This window comes from Eublepharis macularius, chromosome 18 (assembly GCF_028583425.1).
Source record: "Eublepharis macularius isolate TG4126 chromosome 18, MPM_Emac_v1.0, whole genome shotgun sequence".
Lineage (NCBI taxonomy): Eukaryota > Metazoa > Chordata > Lepidosauria > Squamata > Eublepharidae > Eublepharis > Eublepharis macularius.
This window is the reverse complement of record NC_072807.1, coordinates 16,303,019-16,316,582: the sequence shown is the minus strand read 5'-3', so window position 1 is coordinate 16,316,582 and position 13,564 is coordinate 16,303,019. Positions and strand designations below refer to the sequence as shown.

The 13,564-nt window shown below is 46.3% G+C and overlaps 1 protein-coding gene across 3 annotated transcripts in view; it reads right to left on the bottom strand.

Annotated features, from left to right (window-relative positions):
- Nucleotides 1-12,861, bottom strand: part of IGDCC4 (immunoglobulin superfamily DCC subclass member 4) — a 104,855-nt gene extending 91,994 nt beyond the window's left edge. For all 3 annotated transcript variants that reach the window (XM_055002874.1, XM_055002876.1, XM_055002875.1), the window contains exon 1: nucleotides 12,760-12,861. In XM_055002874.1, coding sequence (XP_054858849.1) covers nucleotides 12,760-12,817 — 58 coding nt within the window. In that variant the 5' untranslated portion in view covers nucleotides 12,818-12,861. The remainder of the gene's footprint in view (nucleotides 1-12,759) is intronic.
- Between the last annotated feature and the right edge of the window lie 703 nt (nucleotides 12,862-13,564).

Sequence of the window (13,564 nt, the reverse complement as noted above, 5' to 3'; positions counted from 1 at the left end):
GTTTCCATACAAGAAGATTTTGAAAGCTCGGGGGATGATCTACCGTACTTTCCCTGCCTGTCGGAAAGGATTACTGCGAACTGAGCTCGTGGCGTATTAGTTGAGGATTAGTTGCTGGTCTATCATCACTCCCAATTTCCAAAACTAGGAATTACAAGCATCGCCGGGATAATCCAAATCAAATCCTTTTTGGGGAGGGGAAAGTGTATTCTTTAGGGGAAGAATAAGACATTCGACCCTCTTCTTCCTATAAAATATCCAATTAGTTCCAAATTGCAAAAGTCATTAAATAATAAGACTTTGAAATTTCCAGCCCATCCATTGATTTCTGGCCATAGTATGCATCTGCTTTTAAGCATGTCTCCAGGTCTGAATTTTCACCCCAAATCCCAGGTGACTCAGAAGCTACTGATTGCATCTACTCCCCCCCCCTCTCCACCTACATATCTGACCAGTTTCTTCTTACCCTCCATGCATTTGACGAAGAGATCTGTGGCTCTTGAAAGCTTATGCTACAGTAAAGTTGGTTAGTCTTAAAGGTGCTACTGGACTTTTTGCTATCTTGCCAGCATTGCATCCTTGGGATCAGATTGCCTTCTGAGAGCACTGTAGCCATTTCGTAAAAGCTGCAAATAATTTCTCTTTGGGGCGGTACCTTCTGCACAGCTTCTGCTAGCATACCATTCCTAGTTATTGTGGATGATTCCCTCCTGGCCATTTGGGGCCCAATCCAGGCCAAAATGGGCCCAAAATGGGCAAAAATCAGCTGGGCGGGGCCACCTGACGTGATTTCTTTGGAGAACTACCGGAACTGCGTCCCTGCGCATTCCCCCTCAAAATGAGTCCTGTTTCTAGGTAAGAAAGAAAGAATTTTTTTAAAAAAAACAGGGAGATTCACCCATTGTACACACACATTCTCTCTCTCGGTATTTTGTATGAACCTCTGGATAATACATAAAATGCCCACTTGCGTACATAATACAACTTCTAAGCGCTTGCCACAGCTGCGATGTCTGTCCCCCTAAGTGGCACACCATCATTTCAGAGGCCTGTCCAGTTACGAGGAACTGAGTTAAAATTCCACCAATAAACGTATTTCCGACTCCTCGTCCACTGCCTGGGGGACAGAACGGGTTCCAAACATGCAGAAGTCAGCCAGCCCTGTATAAGGAGAAGCACATGTGATTGTGTGTGGGGTGGGGGGAGTGTATTCTGATATCCTAGTTTATTACACAAATTGTTCAAAGTTTAGACAAGGGAGAAATTAATGGGAGGGGAGTGGAAAGAAATGAAGAAAATTATTTAGCTGCAGGCACCCAGTATGTGCATGCAACGCAAGCAGAGGAGAACTTCCACGCTCAGAGGCAATATACCTTTTGAAAAACTACATGCTGGGTATGAAAGGCAAAACTGCAACCTTCACGTCCTACTCGTGGGTTTTCCAGAGGCATTCTGGATGGCCACTGCTGAAATAAGGTATAATACTGTTTTTCTACAGATGGACCCTTGGACAGATCCAGTTGCGGGCCTCAAGAATACGTTCCTTAATTCTCACTCCAGCTCTCAAAGGAGTCTCATTCTTTGCCCTGACACACCCCACATTAACTTGCTATCTAAACAACAATGTTCTCATTAGGTTGCTTCATTTTCTCCTCTGTGATGCAAATACAGAGTTAGGAAAAGTTTGGGATGCGGGCCAATGCCAAATTACAGTGCAATTAAATTTTAATTCCCCTCTTAATTATATAAACCCGGATTGTGTTCGCCGCTGCAGCAGACGTCGACAGGAAAGCAGACAAGAGCGGCAAATCTAAGCATCCCTCGGCTGAAGGCTTAGCCACATGCTGGGCTGAAACACTGGAGAATATCTAACACTTTCTTCGTGGCTCTGGAAGTGTTCACACATCTGACAATAGTGGGAGGGAAAGGAAGTTTTTGGAAGATAAAATCTGAGTTTCTACAGCAGAATCTGGAGATATTTGCCAAGCCTGGAAACTCTGATACAAAAATGGGGCAATTCCCGGTATAACACAACAAGCCGAAAGTGGAAAACCACCCGGAAATGATGGGGCAAAGGATAATATGCCAAACTTATACCATGTCAATATTCAAGAATCGTATACATTTATCATGAAGTTGATACAAAATATTTCCAATATAACAATATTCCTATTACAAAGGACAACACTCTCCCATTCCGTGTATTCAAAGGAAACAGGATATACTCTTCGAGTCAACTAGTCAGGTAAGTCCAATATTCAATCCTTTCTACCATATAACAGTTCTCATGTCCTTTTCTTCTTTTTATATCCACAGGTGATTCCACCTGTGGATTCCTTGGTTCTTGATATTCAAGTCTTAGGTTCTGGATTCAATAGGTTCTGACTCTATAAAGAATTATTGAATGGCGATTGAAACTGGGACTTTCTGTGCACAAGCCAAGTGTTCTGCCCCGATCTACCTATGTCCCTTTTTCTGTGGTGTAGGTGATCCTGCTGTGCCAGGTTGGCAAGGTACACCTTCATGGGGCAGGCATTGCCAGTATGGCATGCTTGGTGCTGGTTCTCCAGCCAAGCCGTCCGTCCACATCAGCACAACACAATGAGTTCAATGCAAGAAACAGCTTACTCCCAGCCACCAGGTACAAGAGTTCTGTTGGCTATTAAATGGCAAAGAGTCCAGTAGCACCTTTAAGACTAACCAACTCAATCTTGCACCAAATCTTTTTGTTAACTGGCTACAAAATACCAAAGAACCTGAGCTGATATTTCTGAATCAACGGGATGATATTGAGATCCCACCAATTTGACGAGACCTCGTCAATATCTTCTTAATGGCAGCAAAAAAAATCAGTTGCTCTAAAATGGAAATCACATACTGTACCGACAATGACCAGTTGGTACTCTAAAATATGGGACCATTTTTTATTTGGAAAAATCAACGATGGAATCTATCGAGCTGAAAATTCCCCCAAAACAACAAATTGTATGGAAAAAGGGTTCCCCTTTTTGGAATACATTTCTAAAGAAAATCTATATCCTCCCAATAAAATATACCAAACAATCCTGAATCTATAATCCAAAATATATCAGATCATTCAACTCAAATTTGCCTTTCCATGTTTTACCTTTCTCTGTTATGTAGTTTTCAACGATTTACCCATGTTGTATTTCATATTGTAAACAGTTTTGTTAATAATTGAAATAAAAATAATGTTAAAAAAAAAAAGACTAACCAACTTTATTGTAGCATAAGCTTTCGAGAATCACAGCTCTCTGTCATGCATTTGACAAAGAGAGCTGTGGTTCACGAAAGCTTATGCATCAAACAAGTTGGTTAGTCTTACAGGTGCTACTGGACTCTTTACCATTTTGCAGCTACAGATTAATACGGCTAACTTCTCTGGATCTGTTGGTTATTAGCAGAGTACAGAATGAGCGCCATGGACATAAGTACACACTCTCATGTTTAGCTCTAAAAGATTCTTGACTACGTATAAGGGGGGAAGGTTACTTTGGTAAGAAAATAAAGAATATCTAACTAGCGCTTGTGTGGGTAAAGTACCGTCAAGTCGCAGCTAATTTATGGCGACCGCTGCTGGGGTTTTCAAGGCAAGAGGCAAACAGGGGTGGGTGGCCATTGCCTGCCTCTGTGACTCTGGTCTTCCTTGGCGGACTCCAGTCTAAGTACTAACCAGTGCCAACTCAACTTAGCTTTCAAGATCTGACAAGATACAGTTAACCAAGGCCACTCAGGTCAGGGCAATAGGGCCTTAGAGCCAAAACAGACATGATGAGTTATTAGAGTTCAACTCGGGTTTCCTTACCTCAAGGTTTGTCGGGAAGTGTAGGCGTCCTTGCAGCTTAAAGTTTAACATTTACAGAGCGGCAGGGAGGGAAATGCAGGTGTGGGGTGCCTTTCCTCCCGCTCTCCAGGTGCATCGCTGCATTTCCCCTTCCCCCACTCACGCGGCCTGGAGCTACATAGCCCGCTCGCACAGAGTGTAGCTTCATCTTCCCCCTGCCTCGCCCGGCCTGGCCCCCGCAGAGCAACACCAGGCTGCACCGGAAAGCAGGAGGAAAGGCGCCCAGAACATCGCTGCATCTCCCTCCCCTCGCTCACCTGGCCCCCACCCAAAGCCACGCGGCCCGGAGCTGCATAGCCCGGTGTCGCTCTGCAGGGGCTGAGCGAGGGGGGGGTGCAGTAACACTCTGTGCGAGCGGGCTATGTAGCTCCAGGCCGCACGATCGAGGGAAGGGGAAATGCAGCAATGCACCTGGGGAGCAGGAGGAAAGGCGCCCCAAGCCTGCACTTCCCTCCCTGCCGCTCTGTAAATGTTAAACTTTAAGCTGCAAGGACTCCTACACTTCCTGACAAACCTTGAGGTAAGGAAACACGAGTTGAACTCTAGTATCTCATCACGTCTGTTTCGGCTCTTACTCCGATAGGACTTATCCCAATGCATTCTAAGCTCACGATGGTCTTCCATGACTTCATGTTCTCTCTCAGTAGATTATGTACTAGGAGATTCTCTTACACCTTACTGATATTTTCAAGAACATTACGTACTCCATGTGTACAGGGATAAATACTCTTTTTTTCCCCACCTTTGTGATTTGCTGTTTATTTCATTGCACATATTGGCACAGCCCTCCCAGGGAGCAATTCTAAGGTAAACTTCCCCTGAACGCAAAGGTCCAATTAACAATCATAACTAAGAGATACAGACTTTGTCTAATTCCCTTTTAAAGACAGTGTGGGGCAGTGGTTAGCTTTTCAGACTAAGAGTTGGAAGACCCAGGTTCAAAGCCACACTCCACCATTGAAGGTCACTGGTAATGATGGCTAAGTCACATGTACTCTGCCTAACCTACCTCACAAGATTGTTGTTGATGGGATGGTAAAATGGAGGAGGGGAGAACAATGTTGTACGCATGTTGAACCCGCATTAGAGAGAAAAATGGGATATGAATATCTAAGTTAATAAATAGTAATAAATTAATAAAACCATAGCTTTCACCATTATGTTGCCTTACATATTATCTGTTGCTTTAAATATGTACTCCTATATCCTACCTGTGCTTTATGTTGTTCAGTGTAAATCCTAGAACTGATTATGTTCTGTTTTAGCAATTCCTCAACCCCATACTGGATCCTAGCTAATACTATATCTTTGTAAACTTACATTCTTTTACCCCATGACATTATTTATGGAAATGTTCTTGAAACTGTATTCTTTCACCCCATGACATTGTTTAGGGAAATGTTCTTGACACTGTATGGAAATGCCTGCCCTTGTCCTTGCCACTAATTGTACTAATCTCACACTATGTAATCCGCTTTGAGTCTCAGTGAGAAAGGCGGAATATAAATAACATACATAAAAATAAATAAAAAATAAATTAAAAATCAAGCTATCTAAATCAACAGCTATCACAAAAGCTTGTGCCAGTAACGTTTTTTAACTCAGGCAATAGGACTGTGCAGTAAGCAATGGCTCAAAGAAATGCCTCGGTAGAGGGACAGGGATTGTAGACTATTCTACTGAGTACTGTCTGTTGACACAGATACGCTCCTACTGGATAGTTTCTGTGCCATTAAAGATATCGTGTTTAATTCCTTATCCTTTGTTTCAGCAATGTTTCCATCTCTGTGCTCAGATTTGCCTTTGTTTTCAAACTTCTGCAATCCATCTCCCATTGTATTTGTCCACTGAATGTCCTAGCCTCTGATCATATTGACTTGTACTGTGTAATTCTCTTGGGTCTTCGCGAGAAAGGTGGACTATAAATAAATAAATGATGATGATTATGATGTTTTGTGTGAAAAACTATTTCCTTTTGTTTGCCCTAAAACAGACATTGGAGGTAGCTTGTAAATGGCGTTGCTAACAGAAGAAATGTGTCCTGTCCCTTTAACATATAGGCTTAACTAGGGTTTTTTTTTCTAGGAAAAGAGGTGGTGGAACTCAGTGGGTTGCCCTTGGAGAAAATGGTCACATGGCTGGTGGCCCCGCCCCCTGATCTCTAGACAGAGGGGAGTTGAGATTGCCCTCCGCGCTGCTCTGCGGCACGGAGGGCAATCTCAACTCCCCTCTCTCTGGAGATCAGGGGGCGGGGCCACCAACCATGTGACTATTTTCAAGAGGTGCCAGAACTCCGTTCCACCGTGTTCCCGCTGAAAAAAAGCCCTGGGCTTAACATATAGGAACGAGCCGCTGAAGCTTTTTATGGCATGAAGATATATCACACCACCTGGAAGTTGCTGCAAACAAATATTGAAGGGGTGGCTAGTTCAGTGTCGGCAACCCTGACAGTGAACTACAATTTTGGCTGTTAAAGGAGGTTATTTTTTTAACCTTTGTCAACTCAGAGCCAATCTAACTATCCCACTTCCCCCATCCTCTTCCACCTCTGTTTGATTTTGCCCTCCCTTTAGAAACTGCAGTTTCTAAATGGACGTCAATGCCCACTGCAGTTTCTAAATGTTTTGAATGGACGTAGTGCCTTTCCAAGTGACACTGTGTCAGGAGTCAACAGCGAATGAAATTTGCATGCAGGTGAGGGTTCCAAAAATGAGCAAGTAAAAAAGAAAAGGACACATGACCCACCCACCCCCCTAAGAGAAAGGGAGCCCCCCCCCCAGTTCTTAGACTAGTCAATATGCAACTGGCTTTCAAGGGGGAGGGACAGAGAGAGACCAACCAAAAGCCAGGAACAAAATCAGCCTTGAGGGGGGAGAAAAAGAGAACCGCAAAAGCGATCTGAGACCTGAAACAAATTGCCCACTGTGGATTAAATCACGCTGGTGAACTGGAAAGCCTGAATCCGCCTCCCTTTTCCCAGAGCAGGCTCCGTCCCTTTGGAGAGCCTCACAATGCAACACACACACACACCCATGGAGAAGCCAACCAGAATACTGCTTTGAAGGACTGTTTTTTTTTTCTTTCAGTGGTGATGGGGTTTTATTTGCTTAACGTCTTTGCAACCTTGCAGGGAAAGTTCAAACCCAAAGCAGATACCTTGCTAGGAGCAGGGCTCACAGCAGCAAGCAGACGACAATTGCATAAATCAATTTCATTTGCACCATTTTTCATCATTTAGTTCCTGTAATTGAGAGATTTATGGGGGCGGGAGTGCAAGGGTGTTTATTTTATTTTATTTATACCCGACCATTTGCCCTCAGCGGGGACCCAAGATGGCTTACATTGTTCACCTCCTCACTATAATTCTGGGAGGTAGTTGCCAGTCCCCACCCCCCACCCCCCAGCCCTGATCCTGGGCTTATAAGAGCAGCCAAATATAAGGGGAATTTACCAAACAAAGCTTTTCCGGGCAGGGAGATAAAAGCGATGAGGAAAGATTCACCTGCATAATTTCCACAAGCTGGGGGAAAGACACAGGAGCAGGCCCTGTGGAAAAAGCTGGCAATCCTAGAGCCAAGCTACAAACAACGAATTACATGAGGACTGTATGTGAAAGGAGTCGCAATGTTAGCTAGGAAGCTGAGTTTTAAAAGAAATCGGAAGGCTTTGTCGATTTCCCCTGTCTACAGAGCCAGGGAGATCCTTGCTCAGAGGGTTTGTTAATTTCCTCTTTGCCTCCTAGAAGGGGAGGTGAAACCGACAGAACCTTCTGGAGGCAAAGAGGAAATTAACAAACCCTCTGAGCAAGGATCTCCCTGGCTCTTTAGAGAATGGAAATTGACAAATCCTTCTGATCTTTTTAAAAACTCAGCTTCCTGGCTAACATTACGACTCCCTTCACGCAGGGCCAGATGGAGGGGGGGCAGGTGCGGTAGTCTGCCCCTGGCGCTGCCAAGGAGGGAGCGCCGGGTGCAGCTGCCAGCCGCTGGGAGTGCGTGGACGGCCTCCCAGCCGCCTGCACTGCCTTTCGCCTGCCCCCTGTCCTGCGGCGCAGGCAAAAGGCAACGCGGGCAGCTGGGAGGCTGCTCGCGCCGTTCGCCTTCCCCACAGGACAGGGGGTGGCTAGCTTGCCACACGCCCCCTGTCCTGAGGGGCCAGACTTTGGTTGCCCTGGGTGCCAGCAACCCTAGACCCAGCCTTGCCTTCACGTGCAATCCTCGTGTAATTCATCATTTGTAGCTTGACTCCTAGTTAGAAAGGGAGCAATTCTTTCCCCTGGAAGTTCACCTTAAGCCATGGTTTGAAAAGCGTTTTCTAAAAGTTTCACAATACCGAACTGGCTTTTTTGTGGAGACTGTTAAGCCCTTAGGGGTGTGAATTATTAGCAACCAGAGTGAGCTTGTCTCTCCTGAGCACTATCTGTTGCCTCTTTTGTGCTGCAATTTTTTTTTTAGTATTAAATTTTTTATTGAAACTGCATAACTTACAAAAAGATGCAAAGGATATTAGAAATCGTACAATGCTAATTACAAATAATTACAGATAACAATGAAACAAAACATATCGCATTGAGTTACAAGAGACTATAGCTGGTTAATTGCAGATTTCAGAGGGTGTTAAACAATAACCAACATGGATAATCTTAGCGCAATAAACAATATTCAGTGAAAGCATGAAGATAACTTACACGTTTGCATACATATGAAATCATTTTAACCAGGTAAGGAATTGCTACTTTCAAGGTACTCAAAAAATGGAAACCATTTCGCTATAAAATTTGTAGTTCTCGGAAAGTGTTCTATTTGATAGACTTTATCATATAATTTCTCCGAAATAAAGTGATCCCAAATTTTTGCGTACCAGTTGTCAATTGATGGGATAGATTTTGATTTCCAAAGAAATCGCACTTTTTGAAGCCGCCTTTTTGAAGAGAATCGCCTTCCCCTTCACAAACACTCTGACCTGGACATAAGCTTTCAAGCCTTAAATTGCAAACCAACCTGAACCACAGGGTGGTGGGAGTATGACTGTAATTCAATTGACCTGGGAGTAAGTCCTACTGAAAACCATGGGAGTTACTTCTGAGCAAACATGGAGAGGAGCCAGCTATAAGACACTACGTAATCAAGAATTACAAACCTGTAAAAAAAGAATTCTGCACTGGAAACCAAGTTTGTTCACCTTTCCATTCTGCTTGATAAAAGTGTTGTGCCACTCAAAAGCCTGCACGCATGTTCAGAAATAGACCTGTGTATAATGCAAGGTGATCGTCCCTTAAAGGACATTAGGAGAAGGAATGACACACACTGGTAGCACGGCCAGTGTTTTCTATACAACTATTGCTTAACACTGGAAGTAACCCAACAGATTCCTTCCTCTGTGGGAAACGTTTGTCCTTAACTGCTTGAAGGAGGATGCCAGATCAGGTTAAGTTAAGGAAAGCCCTGCCCCTTAAACACATGCTGGAAAAGAGGGGCAGCAAGGAAAAGAGACAGGAGCTGGGTTTTGCCGTGACGTACAGAACACATTCACAATTTACAAGGTTATGTTAACCCAAATCACAGCTAAATTCCTCATTAACTTGAAAACCTGCAAAAGCTTTGGGAGGGGAGGCACCAGAAACCAGCTCAATCTGTAAACTGGAATTTCCATTTGACCTTTGGAGGGATAAAAAAGATACACAGAGGGCTCCTGTCCTTTTAATCCTTATGCAAAAGAAAACACCATTTCTGCAGTTGGTCACATCCCCGGGCCAGGGGTCAGAAAAGCAGCAGGTCTTGAAACTCCCTTTCTTAAAATTAACATTTGGCCTGCTACTGCATTGGGACATGCCAACTTCAGACTAAGTTAGTCACCACAAATTTTCTCATAGATAACCTCTTTTCACTTCGCTGCATGCTCTTTCACAATCTCCCAAGAGGGAATGGCACACACTAGCGCATGCATGTACATCTAGGGGAAGGAATAACCCCTAAATTGGACAGTAAGGTGTATTTCCACTTGCCTGCAAAGAGTTAAACCTGCTATCAAACTCATATCTTTTCAGGCAGAGCGTGGGAACTTGAGTCAAGCCCCACAGACAAGAGAGACTTCGGAGAATACTTCACTAACTAATATTGATATTTACGATATTAATAAATATTCCCACATAGAAGGAAGGTGTGCTCCCATCACTTACAAATAGCTGTCACCAAACAAAATTAAAGTCTTTCCTGTTTTCTCCAACGCACGATGAAATTTACCAGGCAAACGCTTTTGCCAGCACGGAGGCAGAGCACCGGGGAAAGTTTTGTTTGCTTCCTTTCCACCTTCAGACTGCTCTTAGGGGAACAGATGCAGGAACTTTTTTTAAAAAGTGGCAGCCCTGTGACAATTTGAAAGATCTCTTTCGTTGACTGCCTAATTAAAAACAAATGTTTAATTACTCTTTGGATACTTATTACGAAAAGACATCCAGCCAGACTCTGCATAGAAAGGTCCTCGCTGCCATAAACTCACCAAAGTCAAAAGAGGCTGGAAACAGCCGTGAATTGCAACCTCCCAACACAAAGGGTGCTCTCAGGGACCCACAAGGACATTACAATCTGGACTACAAGACACAGAAGCATCACACAACTGTAGGCAGGCAGCAGCTTGAAGAACAAGCTCGAGCTAGCAAGTCAAATGGCATATTCACAGACAGAATCTCCCCGCCAGCCAAGACGAGCCATTCACTAAGGTTTGAGAGGGCAACTCTACTGGCCCCCTCCCTTCCAAATCAGGGCAGACCCCCTTTTCTGGAGTTCTTGAGAGCCACGAGAGGCAACGATGCTGTAGAACAACAAATACAAGGATCTTTTGCTGAATCAAATCCCAGCCCTTCTTTTCCAGTATCCTGTTTTAGCCAGATTCCTGTAAGCCCTTGCAAGCCAAGCATGAAGCCAATGGCTTCATTCATAGGTATACTACCTTTGCAAATGGAGGTTCGTTGGCCATTATGGTCAACAGCCACTGATAACCAATCCTTCCTTTGTTATGAGTTGTCTGAACTCTTCAAGCTAACAAAGCTAGAGCCCTTCATCCCATCATAGGGTTAGTAAACTCAATACAGGAATTCATTACTACAAAACTGGTTGCTCCCTATGTAGTAGGTCCTTATACAAATGATTTAAAGCCCACCAAATTCTCTTGCAACCACATATCATAGGATGGTCTTGAGTGTTTGTTCTGAAGAGCTATTCACCTGGGGGGAACAGTTTCTCGCCCCTGGTGAATATACAACAGTTTAAGCTAAAAGTAATTTGGCTGAGAAACAGAGACAAGAATCTACTCAGAAATCTATCTTTAATAGAAATGGGGTGAATATGGAGCAGGATGCTAACCACTCTGAGGAGTCCCAAACCCCACCCCACCCCATATTGCAAACAAAGCAACTGGGGCCTCTGTGCCTTGAAAAAATCCTAACCCATTTCCAGGAACCTGCTCCAAAACCAGCCTAGGAACTGCAGTCCAGTTAGCTTCTAGATCAAGACGGGTAGCCATGTTTGTTTGTAGAAAAGAGCAAGAGACCAGTAGCATCTATAAGACTAACCAAATTTATTGTAGGGTATGAGTTTTTGTAAGACACAGCTCACTTCTTCAGATGTATCTGATGAAGTGAGCTGTCTCATGAAAGCCCATACCCTACAATAAATATCTGAAGAAGTGAGCTGCGTCACACGAAAGCTCACACCCTACAACAAATATCTGAAGAAGTGAGCTGTGTCTCACGAAAGCTCATACCCTACAATAAATATCTGAAGAAGTGAGCTGCGTTGCACGAAAACTCATACCCTACAATAAATATCTGAAGAAGTGAGCTACGTCTCACAAAAGATACCCTACAATAAATGTCTGAAGAAGTGAGCTGTGTCTCATGAAAGCTCATACCCTACAATAAATATCTGAAGAAGTGAGCTGCGTTGCACGAAAACTCATCCCCTACAATAAATATCTGAAGAAGTGAGCTACGTCTCACAAAAGATACCCTACAATAAATGTCTGAAGAAGTGAGCTGTGTCTCACGAAAGCTCACACCCTACAATAAATACCTGAAGCTGTGTCTCACGAAAGCTCATCCCCTACAATAAACTTTGTTAGTCTTATAGGTGCAACTGGACTCTTGCTCTTTTCTAGGGTTAGCTTCTAGTTGGTCTTTAAGGTGCTACTGGACCCCAGTCTTCCTCTGGTGCCCTTATGGACCTCATTCCTCTTCTCCCCGCCCTCCGTCCCCAATTCAGGCGCTGAAAATTCCAGGAAAGAAACGGAAAAGGGGACCCTGTTCCAACCTGGCCCCCCAGCAGACCCTCTCACTTGTCAACGCAAGAGACCTCTGGGATGCTGCAAACAGGGTTGCCAGCCTCCAGGTAGTGGCTGGAGATCTCCCGGAATTACAATTGATCTCCAGGCCACAGAGATCAGTTCACCTGGAGAAAATGGCTACTTTGGGGGGTGGACTCTATGGAATTATGCCATGCCAAGGTCCTTTCCCTCCCCAAACCCCACTTTCTCCAGGTTTCTCCAGGTCTCACCCCCCAGATCTCCAGGAATTTCCCAACTTGGAGCTGGCAACCCTAGGGACAGCGAGAACACCCCGAGCCCCCCACCCCGGGGCCGGCGGAGGGGCCGCAGCGACTTCCCCGGACCCCCGAGAGCCGCGCCTGGGCACAAAAGCGAAAGCCCCTCGGGGAAGGCGGGGAGGGCAAGCCTGGGCGTCCCGCTCGAACAAAGCCGCCAGCAGCAGCAGCAGCACCTGCTCCCAGCCATCACTCGGGCGGCGAAGGGGCGCCCGGGCGCGCTGCCTTCCCCGCCGTCGCCTTCCCCGCGCGGCGCACAAAGGAAAGGCCCCGATCCTGCGCCCGGCCGGCGGCGCTTACCTTCCCCGCTCAAGGTCCCCGCCAGCAGCGCCAAGCAGAGCAGCCCCGCCAGCGCCATGGAAGCCCGTCGAGGGCAGAGCGGGCCGCCGCGCCTCGCCTCGCCTCGCCTCGCCTGGGGCCGGGCTTCAGTCGCGCCCGCGGACGCCCGCCCGCCTCCCCTCCATCGCCATCTTGTGCGAGCGCCGAGCCGAACTGCGCGCCCCGCCGGAGGTGCCCGGAGGTGTCCGCTGGAGCCGCCGCGCCCTCGCCCGCGCAGGCAGCTGGCTCCCCCGGGCGGGAGCGAGGCGAGGGGCCGGCCTCTGCGCTTGGCCCGCCGGAGGGAGGCGGCGGGGAGGAGCCGGGAAAGGGACCCTCCCCGAGCGCGAGGCGTGGAGCTCTCCAGCCCCGGAGGACAGGCGCGCCGGTGGGTTAGGGTCTTTCAGGCGGGGCGCCCACCTGCCAGGGTAAAGCAGCAGGGCCTTTTCCGCAGCGGCGCCTTCCGTCTGCGCACAGATCGCCTCGCAGGCGAAAGCTGAAGGCTTTGTCTCTTGGTTGGCTGCGCCGTTGTACCCACTTAGCTTCGCAGGGGATGCGTAAAGACGGTAAGTTGGGGAGGTTGGAAGCGAATAAAGTAAAGCCGAGGAAAGCTTTCCATGCCAAGCAGTCCGGGAGAGTTTGACTACCCGCCACCTCAACCTGTTGTAAAGTGAATCTGTCGCTGTCAGCATCTTCTCTGGCACTGAAAGGACCCTGGGCTGTGGCTCTCCTTGCCTGCACCTTGGCTAACATACCAGTCCAAGAGATGGCTCAGGTGGCTTGCGCTCAT